General features: G+C 68.6%; 1 protein-coding gene across 1 annotated transcript in view; it reads right to left on the reverse strand.

Annotated features, from left to right (window-relative positions):
* Positions 1–158: 158 nt before the first annotated feature.
* Positions 159–20432, reverse strand: part of COL16A1 (collagen type XVI alpha 1 chain) — a 20850-nt gene continuing 576 nt past the window's right edge. The window contains exons 2-71 of the mRNA XM_026043307.1: positions 19467–19549; positions 18573–18635; positions 18361–18478; positions 17265–17388; positions 16914–17189; positions 16757–16837; positions 16518–16664; positions 16109–16162; positions 15561–15596; positions 15096–15122; positions 14883–14945; positions 14725–14766; positions 14604–14648; positions 14279–14314; positions 13703–13765; positions 13336–13380; positions 13156–13251; positions 13023–13067; positions 12890–12925; positions 12616–12651; positions 12404–12517; positions 12277–12312; positions 12069–12104; positions 11919–11993; positions 11797–11841; positions 11681–11716; positions 11539–11592; positions 11275–11373; positions 11135–11170; positions 10917–11024; positions 10707–10829; positions 10580–10633; positions 10469–10510; positions 10034–10069; positions 9758–9811; positions 9595–9663; positions 9433–9486; positions 9321–9347; positions 9163–9228; positions 9014–9061; positions 8875–8928; positions 8747–8800; positions 8626–8670; positions 8440–8547; positions 7675–7710; positions 7495–7575; positions 7372–7416; positions 7029–7073; positions 5879–5932; positions 5734–5787; positions 5351–5404; positions 5215–5259; positions 5069–5122; positions 4935–4970; positions 4708–4770; positions 4520–4591; positions 4374–4427; positions 4240–4284; positions 4081–4125; positions 3956–4009; positions 3828–3881; positions 3685–3735; positions 3470–3559; positions 3354–3389; positions 3214–3258; positions 2941–3129; positions 2753–2819; positions 2503–2679; positions 2358–2435; positions 159–361 (exon numbers count right to left, since the gene is read on the reverse strand). Of these exons, the coding sequence (XP_025899092.1) occupies positions 159–361; positions 2358–2435; positions 2503–2679; positions 2753–2819; positions 2941–3129; positions 3214–3258; positions 3354–3389; positions 3470–3559; positions 3685–3735; positions 3828–3881; positions 3956–4009; positions 4081–4125; positions 4240–4284; positions 4374–4427; positions 4520–4591; positions 4708–4770; positions 4935–4970; positions 5069–5122; positions 5215–5259; positions 5351–5404; positions 5734–5787; positions 5879–5932; positions 7029–7073; positions 7372–7416; positions 7495–7575; positions 7675–7710; positions 8440–8547; positions 8626–8670; positions 8747–8800; positions 8875–8928; positions 9014–9061; positions 9163–9228; positions 9321–9347; positions 9433–9486; positions 9595–9663; positions 9758–9811; positions 10034–10069; positions 10469–10510; positions 10580–10633; positions 10707–10829; positions 10917–11024; positions 11135–11170; positions 11275–11373; positions 11539–11592; positions 11681–11716; positions 11797–11841; positions 11919–11993; positions 12069–12104; positions 12277–12312; positions 12404–12517; positions 12616–12651; positions 12890–12925; positions 13023–13067; positions 13156–13251; positions 13336–13380; positions 13703–13765; positions 14279–14314; positions 14604–14648; positions 14725–14766; positions 14883–14945; positions 15096–15122; positions 15561–15596; positions 16109–16162; positions 16518–16664; positions 16757–16837; positions 16914–17189; positions 17265–17388; positions 18361–18478; positions 18573–18635; positions 19467–19545 (4812 nt within the window). The 5' untranslated portion in view covers positions 19546–19549. The remainder of the gene's footprint in view (positions 362–2357; positions 2436–2502; positions 2680–2752; positions 2820–2940; positions 3130–3213; positions 3259–3353; positions 3390–3469; positions 3560–3684; positions 3736–3827; positions 3882–3955; positions 4010–4080; positions 4126–4239; positions 4285–4373; positions 4428–4519; positions 4592–4707; positions 4771–4934; positions 4971–5068; positions 5123–5214; positions 5260–5350; positions 5405–5733; positions 5788–5878; positions 5933–7028; positions 7074–7371; positions 7417–7494; positions 7576–7674; positions 7711–8439; positions 8548–8625; positions 8671–8746; positions 8801–8874; positions 8929–9013; positions 9062–9162; positions 9229–9320; positions 9348–9432; positions 9487–9594; positions 9664–9757; positions 9812–10033; positions 10070–10468; positions 10511–10579; positions 10634–10706; positions 10830–10916; positions 11025–11134; positions 11171–11274; positions 11374–11538; positions 11593–11680; positions 11717–11796; positions 11842–11918; positions 11994–12068; positions 12105–12276; positions 12313–12403; positions 12518–12615; positions 12652–12889; positions 12926–13022; positions 13068–13155; positions 13252–13335; positions 13381–13702; positions 13766–14278; positions 14315–14603; positions 14649–14724; positions 14767–14882; positions 14946–15095; positions 15123–15560; positions 15597–16108; positions 16163–16517; positions 16665–16756; positions 16838–16913; positions 17190–17264; positions 17389–18360; positions 18479–18572; positions 18636–19466; positions 19550–20432) is intronic.

Below are 20432 nucleotides of genomic sequence, written 5' to 3' on the forward strand. Positions count from 1 at the left end.
CCCACCCACCCCATGTAGTCCCAGAGACAGGAGTCCAAATTTGGGCTGAAAAGTCCCTTTATTGGCGCGGGCGGGGCTGTCCGGCCCCAGCCACGCCGCGCACACGTACAAACACGCGTGAACACGCGTGTGCTGCAGGGGGGAGCGGGGGGCGCCGCTCACCCAAAGGGGCCCTTGAGGTTCTTGGGTGGGAAGAGCGGCTGCTCGGGCGGCAGCGCGGCCAGGCACGCGGCAGGGCTGCACTCGCCCGCCTTGCCCGGCTGCCCCGCGGCGCCCGGCGGGCCCGGCACCCCCGGCACCCCCTGCTGCCCCACCGGGCCCGGCGGGCCCGTCTTGCCGTAGCCCGGCGGCCCCTGCGGCCCTGCGGAGGGAGGGTGTGGGTGACGGCGGGGGGAATGTGCGGGTGACGTGGTGGGGACATGGTGGGTGTCATGGTGGGGACATGGTGGGTGACGTGGTGGGGACATGGTGGGTGTCATGGTGGGGACATGGTGGGTGACGTGGTGGGGACATGGTGGGGAGATGATGGGTGTCGTGGTGGGGAGGGGTTGGGTGTCGTGGTGGGGATGTGATGGGTGACAGGGTGGGGAGATGATGGGTGACAGGGTGGGGAGATGATGGGTGACGTGGTGGGGATGTGATGGGTGACGGGGTGGGGAGATGATGGGTGTCGTGGTGGGGATGTGTTGGGTGTCGTGGTGGGGATATGGGGGGTGAGAGGGTTGGGATATGGGGGGTGACGGAGTGGGGAACTGCTGGGTGTCATGGTGGGGAGGTGTTGGGTGTCGTGGTGGGGATATGGGGGGGTGACAGGGTGGGAAGATGATGGGTGACGTGGTGGGGATGTATTGGGTGTCATGGTGGAGATATGGGGGGTAACAGGGTGAGGACATGATGGGTGACATGGTAGAGATGTGGTGGGTGACATGGTGGAGACAGGGTGGGTGTCACGGTGGGGACATATTGGGTGTCATGGTGGGGACACAGGGGGGTGTCATGGTGGGGAGGTGTTGAGTGTCGTGGTGGGGATATGGGGGGTGACAGGGTGGGGACATGGTGGGTGACATGGTGGGGACATGGGGGGTGATATGAGGGGGAAATGGGGGGGAGATAAGGGGTGATGTGGGGATATGATGGGTGTCATGATCAGGATATGGTGGGTGACAGGGTGGGGAGTTGATGGGTGATGTGGTGGGGACATGGGGGGTGTCAAGGTGGGGACATGGGCGTTGACCTGGGGGGGACAGGATGGGTGACATGGGGAGGATGTGAGGGTGACGTGGTAGAGACGTGATGCGTGATATGAGGGAGATAGTGCGGGTGTCATGATGGGGACATGATGGGGGTATACAAGGGGTATCATGGGGGGAGATAATGGGTGACATTGTGGGGACATGATGGATGATATGATGGGGACATGAGCGGTGTCATGGTAGGGACATAACGGGCAACGTGGTAGGGAGATGATGAACAACATGAGGGGGACACAGTGAGCGACATGGCAGGGATAGGGTGGGTGATGTGGAGGGGACACAGTGGGTGACGTGGAGGGGAATACAACAGGCAGCGTGGCGGGGATACAGTGGGCAACACCCTGGGGACACGAAGGGGGACATGGCAGGCAGACAATGGGCGATACAGCTGCCCATACGTTACACCACACACATCATATATGTAGCTACTAAACACGGGCGCCGCGGGAGGTTTAAGCTCACATTGGGTGGCAGGGCTGACAGGGAGTGATTATAACAACACCCGAGATGTTATTAATAAAACATACGGTTCTGTGGATGGGGACATGTCGGTGGGGCCCTGGGGGACACGGCTTGGCAGGCGTGGTGGGCACAGGGTGACGGTTGGGTTTAATGATCTTAAAGGTCTTTTCCAGCCATAATGAGTTATAGAATCATAGAACCATTATGGTTTTCCAACCATAATGAGTCCGAGTCATGGAATCATAATGATTCTATGATTCACCTGCCTCCTTCATGCACCTCCTTCAAAGGTGGAACTGAGGTGATGGAGTCCAACCATCCATGGTTGGGAGGCGACGGGGGGACATAGGGGGACACATGGAAGGGACATGTGGATGCACCAAAGTGGGGGACATAGGAGGACACCCAGAAGGGATGTGTGGATGCACCAAAGTGGGGGACACAGAGGAACATGTGGATGCACCAAAGTGGGGGACATAAGGGGACACCTGGAAGGGATATGTGGATGCACCAAAGTGGGGGACATAGGGGGACACATGGAAGGGACATGTGGATGCACCAAAGTTGGGGACATGAAGGGACATGTGGATGCACCAAAGTGGGGGACACAGGGGGACACATGTAAGGGCCATGCGGACGCACCTGGGGGGCCCGGCGGGCCGCTGTCGCCCATGATGCCGACTCCTTTCTCGCCCTTCTCGCCCTTGGCGCCCGGCTCTCCTGCGGGACGCGGCGCGTGACGCGGCGGCCGCGGTGAGGCGGCGGCGGCGGCCGCGGGGACACCCACCTCGCGCGCCCGGCACGCCCTGGCGGCCCTCGCGGCCGATCTGCCCCGGCAGCCCCGGCGAGCCCGGCGGCCCCGGCCGCCCCGGCAGCCCGTCCTTGCCCGGCGGGCCCGGCCGTCCCGGCGCCGACACCGTCTCCAGCGGGAAGTGCATCCGGGAGGTGTAATAGGCCATGCGCTCTGCGGGGATGCGGTGGGGGGTCAGCATGGGGGTCCCGGGGGAGTCCCGGCCACCCCCTTGGCCGGCTCTCACCATCAAACATCTTGCTCAGCTCCTGCCGCACGAAGCGCTTGATCTCGTCGTAGTTGACGGCGTCCGCCTGCCGCGGCGGGCGCAGGGATGGGCCCCAAGGCAGGATGTGTCCCCCCATCCTGTCACCGCTCCCCCTTGCCACCCCTCGCCCCGTCCCTGTGCTCTCCGTCCCCCGCCTTGCTCCTCACCATCATCCCCGGGGGTCCCGGCACCCCCGGGCTGCCCGCGGGCCCCGGCGCGCCGGGGGGCCCCCTCTCTCCGGCGGGACCCCGCGGTCCCACCAGCCCCATGGAGCCGCTCTTGCCGGGCCCCCCCGGTGCTCCGGCGCGGCCCTTCTCGCCAGGGTAGCCCCTCTCGCCCGGAGAGCCGGCTTCGCCCTGCGGGAAAACCGGGAGAAAGGCAGGATGCAGCGTGGAAACGCCCCTGGAGCGGGGATCACCGTCGCCAAGCACCATCCTCACCTTCTGTCCGGCGGGTCCCGCGGAGCCCGGCTTTCCTGGGGGGCCCTACGGATACACGGAGAAGTGGCAGCGAGGTTGGAGCAGCATCCCCGCCCTCCTCATCCTCTCGGAGGGAAAAGGCAGCCAAACGGCTCCCATACCTCTTTGCCGACTGGTCCGTCAGGCCCCATCTCTCCCTGGGAAATCCAAGGGAAACGGGAGATGGAGCGGGGTCCTGGGCACCTCACCGCGCACCCCGCGCCATCCCGACACTCACCGGCGGGCCGGGGTGTCCTGGCGGCCCCGGTGCTCCCGGCATTCCCGGCAGCCCTCGGTCTCCTGCGGATCCCCGCTCGCCCTTCGCTCCCTAGGGAGGGAAGCGGCGGGCAGGCAGTGCGGCGGGAGGATTTGGGGAGCGGAGCAGGGTGCCCCCATCGCCGGCTCCCTGCCCGGCTCCGCGGGATGGAGCGGGATGAGCCGGGCCCTACTCACCACTCCAGCGAGGCCGGCAGGACCCGGCTGCCCGGGACTGCCCGGAGGACCCTGCGGAGCAGAGCGGGATGGCATTGGGATGAAGAAGGAGCCACCCCCCTGCCAGACCCCCTCATTCCACGGACACGAAGGTTTCCACTTACGACCAGCCCCGGAGGTCCCTGCCGGCCCTGTGGTCCCATGGGTCCGGGGTCTCCCTGCGAAGGCAGCGGCTGAGCGGGAGCGAGGAGGGGAGGCCGGAGCCCCGCGCCGCCCCCGCCGCCCCGCTCACCTCGGCGCCGGGCCGCCCGGTGCTGCCGGGGGGGCCGGGTTTGCCGCAGTCGCCCTGGGGGGACAGAGGGACACGGTGGTGGGGACACGTCCAGGGTGGGGATGGCCGCGGTGCCGGCCGCTCACCTTGGGTCCCGGCAGCCCCGGGTGTCCCGTCTTGCCCTTGAAGCCCTGCAAGGAGAGAGGCTGGTGGGATCCGTCCCTGCGGCCCCTTGCGCATCCGCACGGACACGATCCCAGCCGCACGGCACGGAGCAGGTGGCGTCAAGGAATAGCGTCACTCACCGGCGGTCCCATCATCCCCGGGGGCCCGGGAGGGCCGGGGTCTCCCTATGGACACAGGGCGGGAGAGGCGGGTGGGCTGGTGCACATGGGGCTGCGTGGGGGGACGCTGGAGACTTGTGCCCGCCCCGTCTCACCCGCATTCCCGGTTTGCCATCCTTGCCATCCAGCCCTTCCACGCCAGCGGGGCCCTGCGGACATGTGGATGCTCAGGATCATAGCTGGAGGAGCTGCAGGAACGGTGGATCCCAGGAGAGCCATTCCAAGGCTGGATTGGCCTTACCTGGATGCCCGGTGGGCCGGGGGGGCCGGGGGGTCCTGGCATCCCCGTGGGGCCGCGCATGCCCTCGCTGCCCTGCAAGAGCCACCGGAGGGAGCGTCGGGAGCCGGGATCACCCCGGAGGGAGCTCTGCCACGGGCGGACCCCGCTCCGGCACTGGGACACTGCGGAGCGAGCACCGTGGCACTGACCTTCTCGGCGGCGGGACCCGGCGGCCCGGCCGGCCCCGCTTTCCCCGGGAAGCCGGGAGGCCCCTACGGAGAACAGCGGCGTGGGGCGAGGGCACCGTGTGGCGGAGCCGGCCCCAAAACCAAACGCGTTTGCCCAGGGCTCCCGCACCAGCGGCCACGCACCCTGCATCACATCCCGCATCCCACACCCCTCATCCCGCATCCCGAGTCGCGCATCCCGCACTCACCGGCGGCCCCGGGAAGCCCGGCTGTCCCTGGAAGCCCTGCGGGGAGAGGCGAAGGGCAGCGCCCGGGGGCCGCGGCAGCCCCATGGCCACGGTTGTGGCCCCGCGCAGGGTCCCCGTGCCCGGGGGACACTCACCTGGTCGCCCTTCTCGCCGGCGCCGCCGGGGACGCCCCGCTCGCCCCTCGGCCCCTGCACAGCGGACGCAGCGGCTGAGCGGCCGGGGGGGCCACCAGCCCCACAAGCCGCCCCCCCTTGCCATCCAGACACAGCCCGGGACCTACCACTGGTCCCGTGGGACCGGGAACGCCGTCCAAGCCGGGGGGACCCTGGGGAGGGAGAGCGGAGCAGGGATGAGGCGGCTGGGGGGCAGAGGTGTCCCCTGCACCCCAAACCCCCACCCGGCCATGGGTCACTCACCGGCTCCCCTTTTTCCCCGGGGGGGCCCACGTAGCCTCGCTCACCCTTGATGCCCTGCGGGAGGAAGCGGGTGAAGGGATGGCATGGGAGACACCGAGGATGGACGCGGCAGGGGGAATAGGTGGGACCCCCGGTATAGAGGGGACATCAGGGGACAGCTGGGATGAAGGGCACAGGGGAGGCATGGGGCACGGGAGGTGGATGGTGGGGTAAATGAGGGTCCCCGGGAGTCTGATGGGGATAGGAGGGAGCAGAGGGAATTGGTGGGACAGCGGGGGATGGAGGGGCACAGGGGACAGCTGGGTCCTGGCTGGGCCATCTGGCTCCTGGGCTGGGATGTGACGCTCCAGGATCCTGTTCCCAGCAGGGACGTGTGTACTCACGGGAAGGCCGGGCGGGCCGGTGGCGCCCGGGTATCCAGGCTGCCCTGGTGGTCCCTGTGGAGCAGGAGGGAGAGGAGGAGGAGGAAGGTGCTGAGGTGCCCGGGCCGGCGCCCGGCGCCCATGGGTGCTGCGCTCCCACACTCACCGGCTCCCCTTTGGCGCCAGCAAGTCCAGCGGGGCCGCGCTCACCCTGGAGACCCTTGGGAAAGAGGAGGTGGATGCAGCGGGGCTGGAAGGGCCCCTGCCAAGGGCTGTGCCCACCAGGGCAGGGGCTGCAGGACTGGGCACGGCCCCTGGTGTCACCATTGCCACCACGTGGATGGGGACACCTCAGGATAGCCATCCCCACAGTTGAACGTGCTCCCCCCGGAGCATCCCAGCGCTGCACAGGGAGCACGTCCTGCTCCCAGCTTGCTGCAGCACGGGATGCAGCGGGATTGCTCCGGGATGGCACCAGGATCACACCAGGACTGGACTGGCTCACACCAGGATCACACTGGGAAGGAGCCAGGGCGAGTGCTCGGGCAGGCGTCGGAGCAGCGACACCAGGAGCGGGTTAGTGGGGGTTATGGGCGCTGACGGGGTGACGCTGGACAGGACACGCTGCCGCACACAGACTGTGATGTTACGGTGCCATTAGCTCACAGGGACATGGGGGACACGGGGACACGGGAGCAGGACACAGCCAGCAAGGGCAGGGGCCACCTCTCCCTGCCCCTGTGCTGTCCTGGAGAGCGGCTCTGCTGCTGGTGGAGACAGCAGGATGAAGATGAGGATGAGGATGAAGATGATGATGGATCTGGGGTAACCCCAGATGAGGCTGTGGGGATGAGGAAGATGAACCCAGGCAGCTCCAGCTCCATGAGAAGATCGCGGGACACCCTGCTCCATCCGGGAGCAAGGAGGGAGCCCGGGAGTGGACGGGATGGGGACCGGGCAGCTGCAGCAGCGCCAGGTGTCACAGAGCCAGCAGGTCCCACTCGCAGGGACGGCCACCACCCCCAGAGCACCCACGGGAGGCCAAAGGATGCGACACAGGAGCCTCCCGGCACCAGGAACGACGCTTCCCAGCTCAGGAAGGTCATTCCCAACTGTGGGAACCCTGGCCCATCCGAGAGCCCCCGCATGGAGCTGGAGGAGCTGGAGGGTATGAGATGGGCATGTGGAGGTGGCAGAGGAGGCGAGGGGATGGGTGCCAGGGGACCGGCTGTGCCGGTGCCCGCAGGGCGCCGAGGACACAGCCAAACCAAGCGGCAGCAACAGACGGCACAGAGCAGAGCCGTGCTGGTCCTTACGGGCAGTCCGGGAGCGCCCGGCGTTCCGGGAAAGCCTGGGGGGCCCTGAGGGGAGAAACAGGCAGGTCACGGAGCCGCTGCGGGAGCCGGGCGGCCGCGCCGGGCACTGGCAGCCTCTGTGCTGGCTCCGGGCGGGCGGGATCAGGAAGGGGCGGCAGCGCCTCCACCTCTGGACTCAGCAGCCACGTGTGGCCGGGCTGGGGCCCTCTGCCCATCACCGTGGCCTCGGGGACGTCCCCCTTGTTGCTTTGCAGCCAGGGGAACTGGGGGGGGGTGTCCAAGCCCCTGCCCCAGTGCCCTACGTCGATGCCCCCTCGCAGGGGCGCGCGGCCCCGGTACTTACGACAGGCCCGGGCAGCCCCGGGGGTCCCCGCAGTCCTGGTGAGCCCTGGGCAGGGGGACACGGGTGCAATGAGCTGTGGGTCCTCCCACATCACGGCCCCGGTGGCCCCGGTGTGGCACCTACCTGCTCCCCTCTCTCTCCAGGGATGCCCGGGGTGCCCGGGTGCCCAGGCTCACCCACGCAGTCCGTGTCCGGGCTGTCACCCTGCGGGGAATGGGGCCGTGGCAGGAGATGCTGCCACCCGCCCCGGGGCTCCGGGATGCACCGGAGCGCGTGGGGCTCCCGGCTGCGTGGGGCACTCACCCGAGCCTCCTCTGCCCGCGGCAGCTGGGCGAAGCACTGCAAGGAGAGCGGCTGTCACCCTCGCCAAGCAGGGTGCCGCTCAGCCCGGCGTGTCGCCGAGGGGACCGGCGTGGCCGGAGCGGGCCCAGCCATGCACACGTGTGTCGTGTTGCATCTCCGCTCTGCATGCGCGTGCCATGTTGCACCACCAACATGTGTGAGCATGCTGCATTGCACCACTGCCTTGCATGCACGTGCTGCATTGCACAACCGCTGTGCAAGTTTGCATTTCACTGCACCACTGCCATGCATGCACATGCTGCATTGCACAACTGCCATGCAGGCATGCATCTCATTGCACCACTGCCATGCATGCATGTGCTGCATTGCACAACCAGCGTGCATTTCATTGCACCACTGCCATGCATGCGTTGCACAATCCATCATGCATGCATGCATTGTGTTGCACCACGGCCATGCATGAGTGTTTCATGTTGCACCACTGCTGTGTGTGCCACATTGCAACTCTATTGTGCATGTCCATGATCCACTAGCATGCACCAGCACTGTGCATGTGTGCCAAACTGCACCACTGCTGTGCATGCACACGTGGTGCTGCATCACCAGCAAACACATTGAACCAGCACTGTGCATGCGTGTGCTGCATTGCACCACCAGCGTGCACACGTGTGCCACGCTGCACCACCGTCACTCTCTCCAATGCCTGGCTTTGCAGGAGCATCCCTGCTGCAGCCCCTGGACGTGCCAGGGCTGCAGGATACTCACGCGGGCGCAGCTCTCGCTGCCGGGGGCGCCGGGCCGGCCTGGCTCGCCCGTGTCCTCGGCCGGTGCCACGAGGGCGGCCTGCAGCTGCACGCAGTCCCCGCACAGGCTCTAGGGGGGACGGTGGCAGCGTGAGCGAGGCCTGGGCACCACGTGCCCGTCCCCGTGCACCCATCCCTGCACGCTCACCTTCAGCACCTCCATGTTCCTCTCGGCCACCACGGCCAGTGGCCCCTGCGAGGGACACAGATGAGGAGGAGGAAGAGGAAGATGAGGAAGGGCACTGGCACACAGCGCTGCTGCCACCTACCAAGTCTCCAGCCGGCCCTGGCAGTCCGGGGAGGCCGTTGTGTCCCGGGATGCCCTAGAACCGAGCACAGGGAGAACTCCCATCGCCGCCCCTTTGCAGGGAGCCATCCCGTCCTCCCTGGCACTCACCTGGCGGCCGGGGGCGCCGGGTGGCCCGGGGGGTCCTGGCGCTCCGGGGGGTCCCTGCAAGAGCCCAGGAGAGAGGAAGGGGCGGTGAGGCGGGGGGCGCAGCGCGGGCAGGGCGGCAGCGCCGCGGGCCGGCACGCACCTGCGGGCCGGGCTGCCAGGACACGCCGCTCCAGAGTCCAGGGGCTCCCTGGCACCGAGAGAAGGGCAGAGCGCTGAGCGGGGGCCGAGCGGGGCCGGGGGCACAGGGGACAGCAGGGACAGGGGTGACGGGGCGCACGCGGCGCTTACCGGCATCCCCACGGAGCCGCCGTCCTGCCGCGTGCCAGGCGGGCACAGGCACTCGCCAGCGTCTCCCTGAAGGAACAGGGGGGTGAGGGACATGGGGACAAGCCCGGGGGCACCCGTGTGTAGGTGGGGGGGTGGCAGGGACCCCAGGCCTCACTCACCTTCTCGCCGCGGGCGCCCTTCTCTCCCTGTGCAGGAAAGGCAGGGACATCAGCATGCAGCCACCCCCATGTCCCCGTCCCCAGCTGCGCTGTGCCCCAGGTCCCTACATACCGGCAGCCCGCTGGAGCCGGGCACCCCCGGCAGCCCCCGCTGCCCTTCACGGCCCTGCGAGGAAGAGGAGAGCAAGGAGCGTGGGAGGAAGCTGCAGCTTTGCTGCTTCCCGCTCCTTGAGCCAGGGAGGATAGTGACGTCCACCTAGGATGCAGGACCTACCGGTGGCCCCGTGATGCTGGTCCCTGGTGGCCCTGGGGGGCCCACAGCACCTTTGGACCCTGGAGATCCCTGCAGAGAGGGGGAGCATGGATTAGGGATCATGCAGCACATGGGAAGGGGGGCGGTAGGAAAGGTTGTGGGCAGCTTGGGGACCCGGCCTCACCTTGGCGCCTTTCTCTGCTGCGGTGCCTGGGGGTCCCTGAGGTCCGGGGGGGCCCTGGGGACAGGAGGTGGCATTAGCTGCCGTGACACCTCAGTGATCCATGTGGGACCAGTGCCACTGTGGGTCAGCAAAGCCACTCCAGAGCTCTGCTCTGGTTGGGATTATGCTTCCACTCCCAGCACAGGTGAGTTGCACGGGAAAGGTCCCACCAGGAATTGGGAGATCCCACGGCTTGCAGAGTTGGGGGTGCATTGAGGAGCCCAACATGCTACTTACGGCTATTCCAGGTGGTCCAGTCATTCCAGGCTCTCCCTGGGGAACAGAGAGTGTGTGAGCTGGCTGAGCCACCCAGCACAGCATTGCTCAGCATGGCATGGCGTGGCATTGCATTGCATGGCACAGCATGGCACTGTGCGGCATTGCATGGCATTGCACGGTACTTCACAGCATTGCATGCAATTGCACAGCATTGCAGTGCACAGCGTTGCATGGCACAGCACAGCATTGCACAGCATTGCATAGTGTTGCAGGGCATTGCAAGGCATTGCATGGTACAGCACACATTGCATAGCATTGCACAGCATTGCAGGGCGTTGCACAGTACAGCATGGCACAACATGGCACTGCACGGCATTGCACGGCACTGCTCGGCCCCACCAAGCCCCCGAGGGCTACGGACCATACCAGGGGGCCGAGCACCCCCGCACTCACCATCGGGCCCGGCTGGCCGATCCCTTGCGGTCCCCGCTCGCCCTGTGGGCACAGAGCAGTGTGAGGGGCGCTGAGGGCCCCGTGCCCAAGTCCCGCATGGACCCCACTCACCTGCAGCCCCTTTGGCCCGGGGGGGCCCTGGATCCCAGGCAGGCCCGGCTTCCCCTGCAACACACACGGTCAGTGCCAGGGATCCGGCACCACAGGGATCCGGCACTGTGGAGCCGCAGGCACTCACGGGTCTGCCCGGCTCGCCGATGCCCGGCGCGCCCTGCTCCCCCTTGGCACCGGGTTTTCCAGGGATGCCCATCACGTCCAAGAACTCCCCTTGGAGCACGGGGCAGGACTCGCAGGCGTCGCCCTGGGCAGGACGGAGCGGGAACGGGAGGTTGGGAGGAGCCAGGGGGGACTCGGTGCTGTGGGGACCATGGGGACCCCTGCCACTCACCTTGTCGCCCTTGGGCCCAGCTGGGCCCCGCGTGCCAGGCTCACCCGCGAGCCCTGGGACACCGGCCAGGCCCGGCGTGCCCGGGTCCCCGGGGCTCCCTGTGTCCCCCTAGCAAAGAGAGGCCACGAGGCTGGTGTGGGGATGCCCGTGGGCAAGGGAGTTCGCAGCCCGTGGCACTGTCCTCCCCAGGCTCTGCGGCTGCTCGGTGCCACTCTCACCTTCTGCCCTTGGGGACCGGCGCCTCCGGGTTTGCCCTGGGGACACGGAGCAGGCGGTGAGGCCAGGATGTACCCCGTGGTGCCCCAAACGGGCATCACCGGAGCACCCTCCCCTCGCCGCACACAAAGGGGCCACTCACCGCTCTGCCCGGTGGTCCCGGTGGCCCCGGCACGGCCAGCGCCGTGGTGGCCCCTTGGAGGGCCTGCGGAGCGGGCGGGCACTGCCCGCACGGCTCGCCCTGCGGAGAGGGGACACGGCGCGGTGGGGTGGCAGCGCAGGAGCCCCGGCGGGCCCCGCTCTCCCCATTCCCGGCCGCCCCTTGCAATGAGCTGCACCGGTCTCAGCCTGAGCTCTGGGGAGGCAGGGGACATCTGGGGACATCTGGGGACAGAGAGGGTCTCACCTTGTCTCCCTTGATTCCCTGGGCTCCCGGGTGTCCCTTCTCTCCCGGCAGCCCCTGCACGGAGGAGGCGACGCGGAGAGGAGAGGCGGCCGGGTGCCAGGACGCGCCCAGCCCTGCCGCGTCCCCGCACGTCCCCACTCACCCGTGTGCCCGCGGGTCCCTGGTGGCCGCCGTCGCCCTGCAGCAGAGCGGGAGCGGGAAGCAGCCGCCGGGGGCAGCGCCCAGCGCGGGCAGGGGGTGCAGGGGGAATTCACTCACCTTCTCGCCCTTGATGCCAGCCAGCCCGGGCAGCGCCGCTGCGCCCTGGGGACAGTGTGTGCAGTCAGCACCCGGCACGTGCCCACGGGCGCCGCGGGCACAGGGCTCGGCCGTGGACTCACCGGCGGCGGCCCCGCCACGGGGCTCTGCAGCAGCGCGGCCAGGATGCCGGCGTCACACGGCACGCACGAGTCACCCTGCGCAGGGACAAGGGCTCAGGGACACCGGGTCCCCGCTATGGGTGGCCGGGAGGGACGGATGGAGGCGCTCACCTTCTCGCCCTTTATCCCGTTGATGCCGGGGTCTCCCTGGGGGGGAAAGAGAGGCGCTGGGCAGCAGCACCAATCCCGCCCAGGCTCCAAGATCCAATCTCATCCCTGGGAGCCAATTCCCTCCAAGAACATCTCAGCATGGGACCATTGCTGGAGGATCCACCCTGCTCCATAAGGATGCTCCGTATGTGGCTCTGGCATCACCTACCCTGTCTCCTTTGGGTCCAGCGGGGCCAGGTCTGTCCTGGAGATGGAGGAGCCAAGCGGGAATGTTAGGGAAGCAGAATGAGCCTCTGGTGCCCCCCTGTGCCCCCTCCCACCACGCTGGCGCTCACCGAGATCCCGTCCTTGCCCGGCGCTCCGGGCTCTCCCCTGACTCCCGGCTGCCCGGGGAGCCCGGCGGCCCCGAGCGTCCCCACGGACACGGGACACGGCTGGCACGGCTCGCCCTGTCGGGATGGGCACGGTGACACGGGGCCACCGCCAGCCCCAGGGGGACGGGGCAACCATGGGGTAACAGTGACGAGGCCCCCGGTGCTGCACCCACCTTGTCACCTTTAGTCCCCGTGGCGCCATGGGGGCCCTGTGGGAGGAAAGAGGAGGAGGGGGCTGCGTATGGGAGCAGCCACTGCCCACAGATGGGAATCCAACACAGGACAGGGATGTGCCCCAGGGATGCGCCCCCAGGAATAGGAATCCAGGGATGCATCAGGGATGGTCCCAGCCATGAATGAGGACAGTGGCTCCCCCATGGGAGGATGGCCAAGGCTTGGATCCCACATGAGCACCCAGGAAAGCCCTCCCTGCCCCACGGTACTCACAGGCTTCCCAGGGGATCCTCCGGGTCCAGAGTCACCCTAGAGGCGGGAGGAGGGGAGCTGAGCCCGCGTGCCGGAGCAGCCGGATCGGGATGCGGGAGGCGGCAGCTCTGGGCTGATCCTGGCACGGGGACACACTCACCTTGTCTCCCTTGGGTCCCGGGGGGCCACCAGGGTCGCCCTGCCAGCAGGGAGGACAGCATTAGCTCTGCGCTGCGCACGCGGCCAGCACGGAGCCCGGGATGCTCCCGAGGGCCGGGCGTTCTTACCGGCTTCCCTGGAAAGCCGATTCCCGGCGGTCCCGGCTTCCCCGGCGGTCCTGGCTCGCCAGCCAGCCCCTCAGGTCCCACTAGGCCTGGGTCGCCCTGCAAGGCACAGCGGGCGCTCAGCACAAGCCCTGGGCATATGGGGGTCCAGCGTCCCCCAGCCCTCCCGGAGCCCCCACAAACCTTCTGGCCCTTGGGTCCCACCACGCAGATCTCTCCTGGACGGCCCTGCCGGAGAGGGAGCAGAGCCAGGAATGTGGGATGGAGCATGGAGGGCTCCGGGAATGCAGGAGGGAGCAGAGAGGGCTCCAGGAACGCAGGAGGGAGCAGGGAGAGAACTGGGAATGCAGAGGGAAGCAGGGAGGGCATTGGACACGTGGGAAGGAGCAGGGAGAGCACTGGGAAGGTGAGAGAGAGCAGGGAGAGCACCAGGCCTGCAGGAGGGAGCACCAAGAGCGCCAGGCATGCGGGAAGGAGCAGGGAGAGCGCCAGGAATGCTGCAGGATGGTGACTTGTGGATGCATTGGCAGGGGCTGGCGGGGCTACTCACGTCGCGGCCCGGGCGGCCCGGCTTGCCCTGCAGGCCCCCGTCGCCTTTGTCGCCCTTCTGGCCCTGCAAGAGCCACACTCAGGGGCTGCATGCGAAATGTGGGGGCTCCCCGGCCCCCACCCTGCTGCCCCACAGCCCCTCGCTGCTGCCCCCACCCTGCACTGCTGCCCCCTGCATCGCAGCCCCCAGCCCCTGTATTGCAGCCCCCCAGCCCCTGTATTGCAGCCCCCCAGTCTTGCAGTGCTGCTCCCTGCATTGCAGCCCCCAGCCCTTGAATTGCAGCCCCCAGCCTTGCAGTGCTGCTCCCTGCATCGCAGCCCCCAGCCCCTGTATTGCAGCCCCCCAGTCCTTGAATTGCAGCCCCCCAGTCCTTGCAGTGCTGCCCCCCTGCATCGCAGCCCCCAGCCCCTGTATTGCAGCCCCCAGCCTTGCAGTGCTGTTCCCTGCATTGCAGCCCCCACTCCACACTGTTACCCTCTGCATTGCAGCCCCCATTCCCTGCACTGCTGCCCCCCTGCACTGCTACCCCCTGCACTGCAGCCCGCAGCCTCTGCATTGCCCGAGGGCCACCGGTACCTTCTGCCCGTCAGCGCCAGTCGCTCCAGGGAGCCCCTGTGAGCAGCAGAGATGACTGTTAGCAGGGACACAGATTCACTGGGAGCAGGGCCACGGATTCACCAGGAGCGGGGCCATGGATTCACTGGGAGCGGGGCCACACTGGGGTCGCCACATGGGACGTGGCACCCCAAGACTGGCGCGCTGCCGTGCCAACCCTTGGTGGGAGTGGGAGCCGCGGGAGGCAGCGGCGGTGCGGGAGCAGCCGGAGCCACAGCACCCGCCAGCGCATCCCACCCCATCCCGGCTCCGGGGGGAAGCGGGGCCCCGCTGGAGCAGCACTCACCGCCTCTCCGCGCTGCCCCTTCTCGCCCTGCGGGCCCTCGGCGCACTGGGGACACAAAAAGGGGGTTCAGGGGAGGGTGGCACAGAGGGGGACACGCGGATGGGACAAGGGGGGGTCTCACCTGCAGGGTGCCATCGGGGACCGTCCGCACACAGTCGGCACCCTGGGGAGGAGAGGGGAGGGCTCAGGGCGAGCAGGGCTCCTATGGGACACGGCAGCGGTCCCAGGGCCACACACGTCCCCCCTCCATGTCCATGGGACCCCCATGGGGACACTCACGCGGTCACCTTTCTCCCCCTTGGTGCCGTGGGGGCCAGCCAGGCCGCGCTCTCCCTTCCCGCCCTGCAAGAGAGGAGGACGGAGCGGCTGGGGAATGCGGGGATCAGGATGCTCCGTGGGGACCGGGATGCTCCAGGCAGGGTGGAGGGGCTCCGTGGCCATGTCCCCATGGGAGCCGGGTCCTGCATGTCCCTGGGGTGATGACAGACCTACCTTTGGGCCTGGGGGACCGAGTGTGACCTAGAGGGAGAGGAGAGCAATGTCACCCAGACCCAATTCCTGGCCGGAGTCCCCATCCCTGCTGCCATTGTCGCCTCCCCCGCCCTATGACTCCGGACAGAGGTTGCCATAGGAACGGTCCCACATCTGGAGAGCATCAGGGACCTTCCGCAGGCAGCCAGATGTTCCCCGGGACACGGGCCAGGAGCGGCGGGGACGGCCGCGGTGGTGACGGAGCCGCTCTGCGCCCGGCACGTGGGGACGTCGCGGGCGCAGCTTCAAAGAGAGAAGCCTCCCGGCTGCCCAGCTGAGAGAGGAGACACAGGGCACAGGAGAGCCTGGCATGGCACGGCATGGGATAGCCTAGCATGGCATGGGATAGCCTGGCACGGCACAGAATAGCCTGGCATGGCACATCATGGGATAGCCTGGCATGGCAGGGCACGGTGCGACACTTACGTTCCCGGAAGCCGCAGGCGGCGAGCAGGGAGGGCACTGGAAGAAACGCAGTCACTTGTCACCTCCCCGACACGGCTCTGTCCCCCCAGGGGTCCCTCCAGCCATGGGGCGGGCAGAGGAGGGACATCCCAGCACCCCCATGTCCCACGGGACTCACCTCCTCGCCGAGCACCCCCGGCCGCCCAGGGGGACCCCGATAGCCCTGCGGGGAGGTGACATGGATCAGGAGAGCGGGGTGGCCCCAACGCTCCCGCTGCGCTGCCCGAATCCCCTGCGGGATCCCGCATGGGGGGTCCCGGATGAGCGGGCACGGCCCCAGGATGCAGCTGCATGGGCAGTGCACAGGGCTTGTTCCCCTGCTCCGTGGCCACGCGGGGGAAAGGAGAGGCCCCTGCAGCACTTGGGAAGTGGTGACGGAGCATCCCGGCGCTCAGGTGCCCAGGGCACCGCACAGGCCTGGCAGCTACCGGAGAGGCCCGGGGACAGCGGGGACCAACGTGGGACACAGGCTTGGACCGGAGCATCCGGGCTCTGCCCCCTGCCCTCACCTTATCCCCGAGGTCGCCCTTGAGGATGGTCTTCCCCAAGGCCCCTGCTGGCTCCTGCGGAGAGAGCAGAGCCCCACGGGGCACGGACAGCCCTGAGCACCAGGGTTTATACCTTAATGGGGAGCCACCGGGCTACACCTGCCCATGCACCCATGGGTGACAGCTGTGGGACACCCACGGGTGACACCTCCCAAGACCAGGGCCCTCTGGGGAGGAGCTGCTGGGACCCAGCACATCTGGCTGCGCTGCAAGGAGCCTTCCCTTCCCGTCCCTGAATCCCCACTCCGTGGCTCTGGAAAATGTGAGCCGGGGCTTTTCCAGAGCCGAATCCATGCGGTTTTGTGCTCCGCGGCGCCGATGCCGGCACGGGGCCACCGCGGCAGGCAGCGTCCCCGCGCGCGGCGCTCACCGTGCCGCCCGCCGTGCCGCCCAGCGGCTCCTGCAGGCAGAAGCAGCGCGTGAAGAGCCTGCCCGGACCCTGCGGCGACATCTCGACGAGGTTGCTGCCGTGCCCCAGCTCCGCCTGCCGCCGCGTCTTGGGCGCTTCCGCCAGGCACTGCGGGGGACAAGCGGGGACAGGAGCCCCGGGATGAGGGCTCCGCGCACGGGGCCCCGCGACGCGCCTCGGTTTCCCCCTCGGGGACTCACCCCGCCGGCCGAGATCTCGCAGCAGCCCTCGTGCCGCGCCAGCGCCGCGTCGCAGTAGATCTGCGCCTGCTGCAGGTCGAACTGGGACGGGGGCAAGGACCAAGGATGAGGGGCATGTGGGGCCAGGGGCTGCCAGCAGCGCCGGGCACCCCCTCACCTGCACCGGGGTCCCGCGCACGGCATCCAGCCCCAGCAGGGCATGGCCCTCGGGCACCAGCGCCCGCCGCGGCGCCAGCGGCTTGGAGGAGATGAAGCCGCAGTCGATGTGCACGGTGGCCGCGCGGCTCTGCACGCTCAGGGCCACCTTGTGCCACCGGCTGTCGAAGAGGGACGAGACGCCCTTGCCCGTGAAGACGGCGCTGACAAAGGTGTCCCCCGGCGCGCGGGCCTGCAGCTCGAGGCTCTTCTCGGGGCCGTGCAGGGCCAGCGAGAGCTGGGCAGGGAGGGGACACGTGGCACGGGGATGTCCCCAGCCCGGTCGCGTCCCCCGTCACGGCTCGCGCTGTACCTGGGGGTAGCCCTGGCGGTCGGTGGCCTGGAAGAGGTACCAGTCCTCGCTGCTGCTGTTCTTCTTGAGGCGCAGGGTGAGCACGAGCGTGAAGCCGTCGGGCAGCCCGCGGGGGAACAGCCGCCTGCGGGGGGGATGTCACCGGCGGCCACGCGCCCCCGGGCAGGCTCAGTGACACGAGGGCCACCAACACCAGGTCCTCCACCAGCCAAACGAGGGCCCGCACGGCTGCAGCGGAGCATCCGCCCCGGGACACCCGCCCAGCGCCTCCATCCCTGGGCACCTCCATCCCAGCTCCCTCGCTCCGGAGCTGGTGGAGAGGCTCCAACCCGTCTGCTCTGGCCCAGACGCACGGGAAGGAGCTGAGACGGAGCCGTGCAGCCCAGCCCCAAAGCCAGGGCCTCCCTCCCTGCCTGCCCGGCACGTCCGTGCCGATCTCGCCCCAGGGCTCTGCAGCTCGCTGGGAATATTTGCTTTGGGCCACGGTGCTGCCAATGGCTCTGCGTGCCAGTGATTCTCGGAGCCACCGCTCTGGAGTGGGACCAGGGCGGGAGCCAGAGCGGGATGGAGCCCGTGGGCCCGGCTGTGCTCCGGGAGCTGCAGAGCCAGAGCAGAGCCAGGGGTGCCCGTGGGAGAGCCGCTCTGCTCTCCGCATCCGTCCCTGCGCCAAGCGCTTCCCGCGGGCTGGCACCCGGCCGCGCGGGCAGCCGGCCAAAAGCAACCCCGGGCTGCCGCATCCGCCCTCGGAAAGCCATCCGAGGACTCGGCTGCGGAGGCGGGAGCCGGGGATGCATCTCCTGCATCCCACGCTGCCACCCTCATGCCAGCATCCCTTGGGAGAGCCCCTTCCTTCCCCGGCTTTCCCTGCGCCGCCTCCGGAGCGCAGCGGCGTTCCGAGCGGCTCGCTGGGCCCCAGCGAGCGCCTGCCAAGGCGGGAGAGCAAACAGGGCCCTTGCGCAAGGCCTGGCCGCAGCCCAGCCGAGCCGCTTGAGCTCAGGGATGGCTTTCCAGGAGGAAGGCGGCAAGGGGCAGCACCAGGGCCTCCTCCTGCACCCTTGGGTGCTGCCAGGGCCGCCCCGCGCGCTCTGGCACTCACTGCGTGGGCTGCACGAGCGGCGCGGCGCCCAGCCGCAGGATCAGCGGTCCCTTGGGGTTGCGGATTTTCTTGACGGCCGAGATCTTCAGCAGCTCGAACCTCTTGATGAGGTTGAAACCTGCAGGGGGGAGCAGGAGGGTGAGGCGGCCGCTTGCCCCGTGGGGGCTGAGGCCTGATGCTCTTGACACACAGGGCGCAAGGGCTCTCCTTACCCGTCACGTTGGCGTACTTGTCCCCGAGCAGGTTCTCATCGTGCAGCGGCGGACATGGCTCCTCTGCAAGGCAAGGCCACGTGTCACCGCGCTGTCCCCGGGGCCGCCGGCTCCTTGCGAGCCGCCTGCCTTTGGGAAGCGTGCTGGGAACAGCCAGGCAGCACGCTCGGATTCAGCCCAGCTGGCCAAGTTCACCGGCTGAAATGCCCGCGATGCCATCGGGCACCAGCGCCCCGAGCCTCCCAGCACAGAGGGGACAACCAGGACACACACGAGGGGACAGGCAGGGCCAGCAGTGAGGCTGAGCGGTGGCCAGGGAGCGTCACCAGCTGGGAATGGGGACAAGCAGGAAATGCCGTATCAGGCACGACCACAGGGAAGCTGTTTGCAAGGGCCCTGATGTATTTATTGCTTTAGCAGCAGCTCTCCTCCTCTGCTGGATGCTCCCAGATGCGGAGCAGGGATGTCGGCAGAGCAATTTTTGCTGCAGCCGCTTTGTTGGGCCGCTCGCCTGCCTTGTGCCACAAGGACAGAGCCGGGACAGGTCCCAGTGCTGCCCCTCTCTGCCCAACACGACACCTCGGTGCTTCTCCCTGCAGCTCCCCAGAGTGGGTCCCACACGGAGAAGTGGGATCGGGGTCTCGTGCTGGCTGCCCCCTGCTCCAAAATTGCTTGGAAAGGCCGGATGGTGCCAAGGGGTTGTAGCTGGGGCGGGGGCTGGAAGGTGATGGGAGCACCCGGCCCCACGGCTCCTCCTCCCAGGCTGGGCACCTCCGGAGCTGGAGCCGCCGCGCTGGGAGCGCCACGCTGCTGGGAACACTGCAGCGGAGCGGCCAGTGGGATCCCCGGCGGGACTGTGCGCCCAAGCCCGCCTGCTGCCCCCAGCCCCCTTACCTGCCGCAGCCGGGGGCGGCTCCTGCCCCTCGCAGGCACTGAGCAGCCCGGCCAGCGCGAGGGCCCAGACACCCCTCATGGTCCTAGATGTGGGAGGGAAGGGGCAGGCATGAGGTGCTGGCATGGGCGACGTGCTGAGAGGGTGTGCGCCTCCCCGGGCACCTCCTTGGCAGCCCCTGCAGAAGGGACATCCGCGGGATTTGCCTGTTCCCAAAGAGCATCTCTTTTGGGCACCGCAGGGAGAAAGGGGCCAGGAGCTGCCCCTGCAAGGGGTCGCAGCGCCCCAGCGCAGCCTGCACCTGGAGGGCACCCTGGTGCGGTGCCGACGGGTGTCCGTGCAGGCAGACACGTGCAGGTTGGGCAGCAACGCCGAGCCCGCCCGCTGCTCTGGCGCTGCCAGAGGAACCGCCAGCTCCAGACGGATCCAAGAGATGTGGGGGAACCAAGCGTGGCCTTGTGCCCTGCAGGATCTCCCAGCCAGGGGGCATTTGGGGATCCCCCAGCCCCCCACATTTGAGCGTTCACTAGCCCATCTATCTACCCGTCTACTCCACATGTGTCCCCAGCCCCGAGATGTGTTCCCAGACGTGGCTCCAACACAGACCCGGCGCTGCCCACTCGGGAGCCTCGGGGGAGCTTTTGGCGCCTGGGACCTCGTGTCCCGGTCCCGAGAGGGTCCCCGGGGTGTCGCGTGGGTCGGCCCGGGCCGCCCCCTCCCCGGTCGCTTCCTGCCACGAGGCACGGGGGGGCCGCCGGAGCCAGAGCGGGGGCCACATCGCCCCCCCGCACGATACACGGGACTTGGGGGGTGTGTGGGGGGGTGAGCAGAGCCCCCTGCCCTGCGCCCCTCTCCCCCCGGCCCGGCCCCGCCGCCCGCCCCGCGTGTCCTCCGTCGCCAGCTCCGTCCGCACCGCGCGCACCTCCGGGACCCGGCACCTCTGCGGCCGCCGCCGCCGCTTGTCGCGG

This window comes from Nothoprocta perdicaria, unplaced genomic scaffold (genome assembly GCF_003342845.1).
Source record: "Nothoprocta perdicaria isolate Ctin4 unplaced genomic scaffold, notPer1 scaffold_33, whole genome shotgun sequence".
In the NCBI taxonomy this organism is placed as follows: domain Eukaryota; kingdom Metazoa; phylum Chordata; class Aves; order Tinamiformes; family Tinamidae; genus Nothoprocta; species Nothoprocta perdicaria.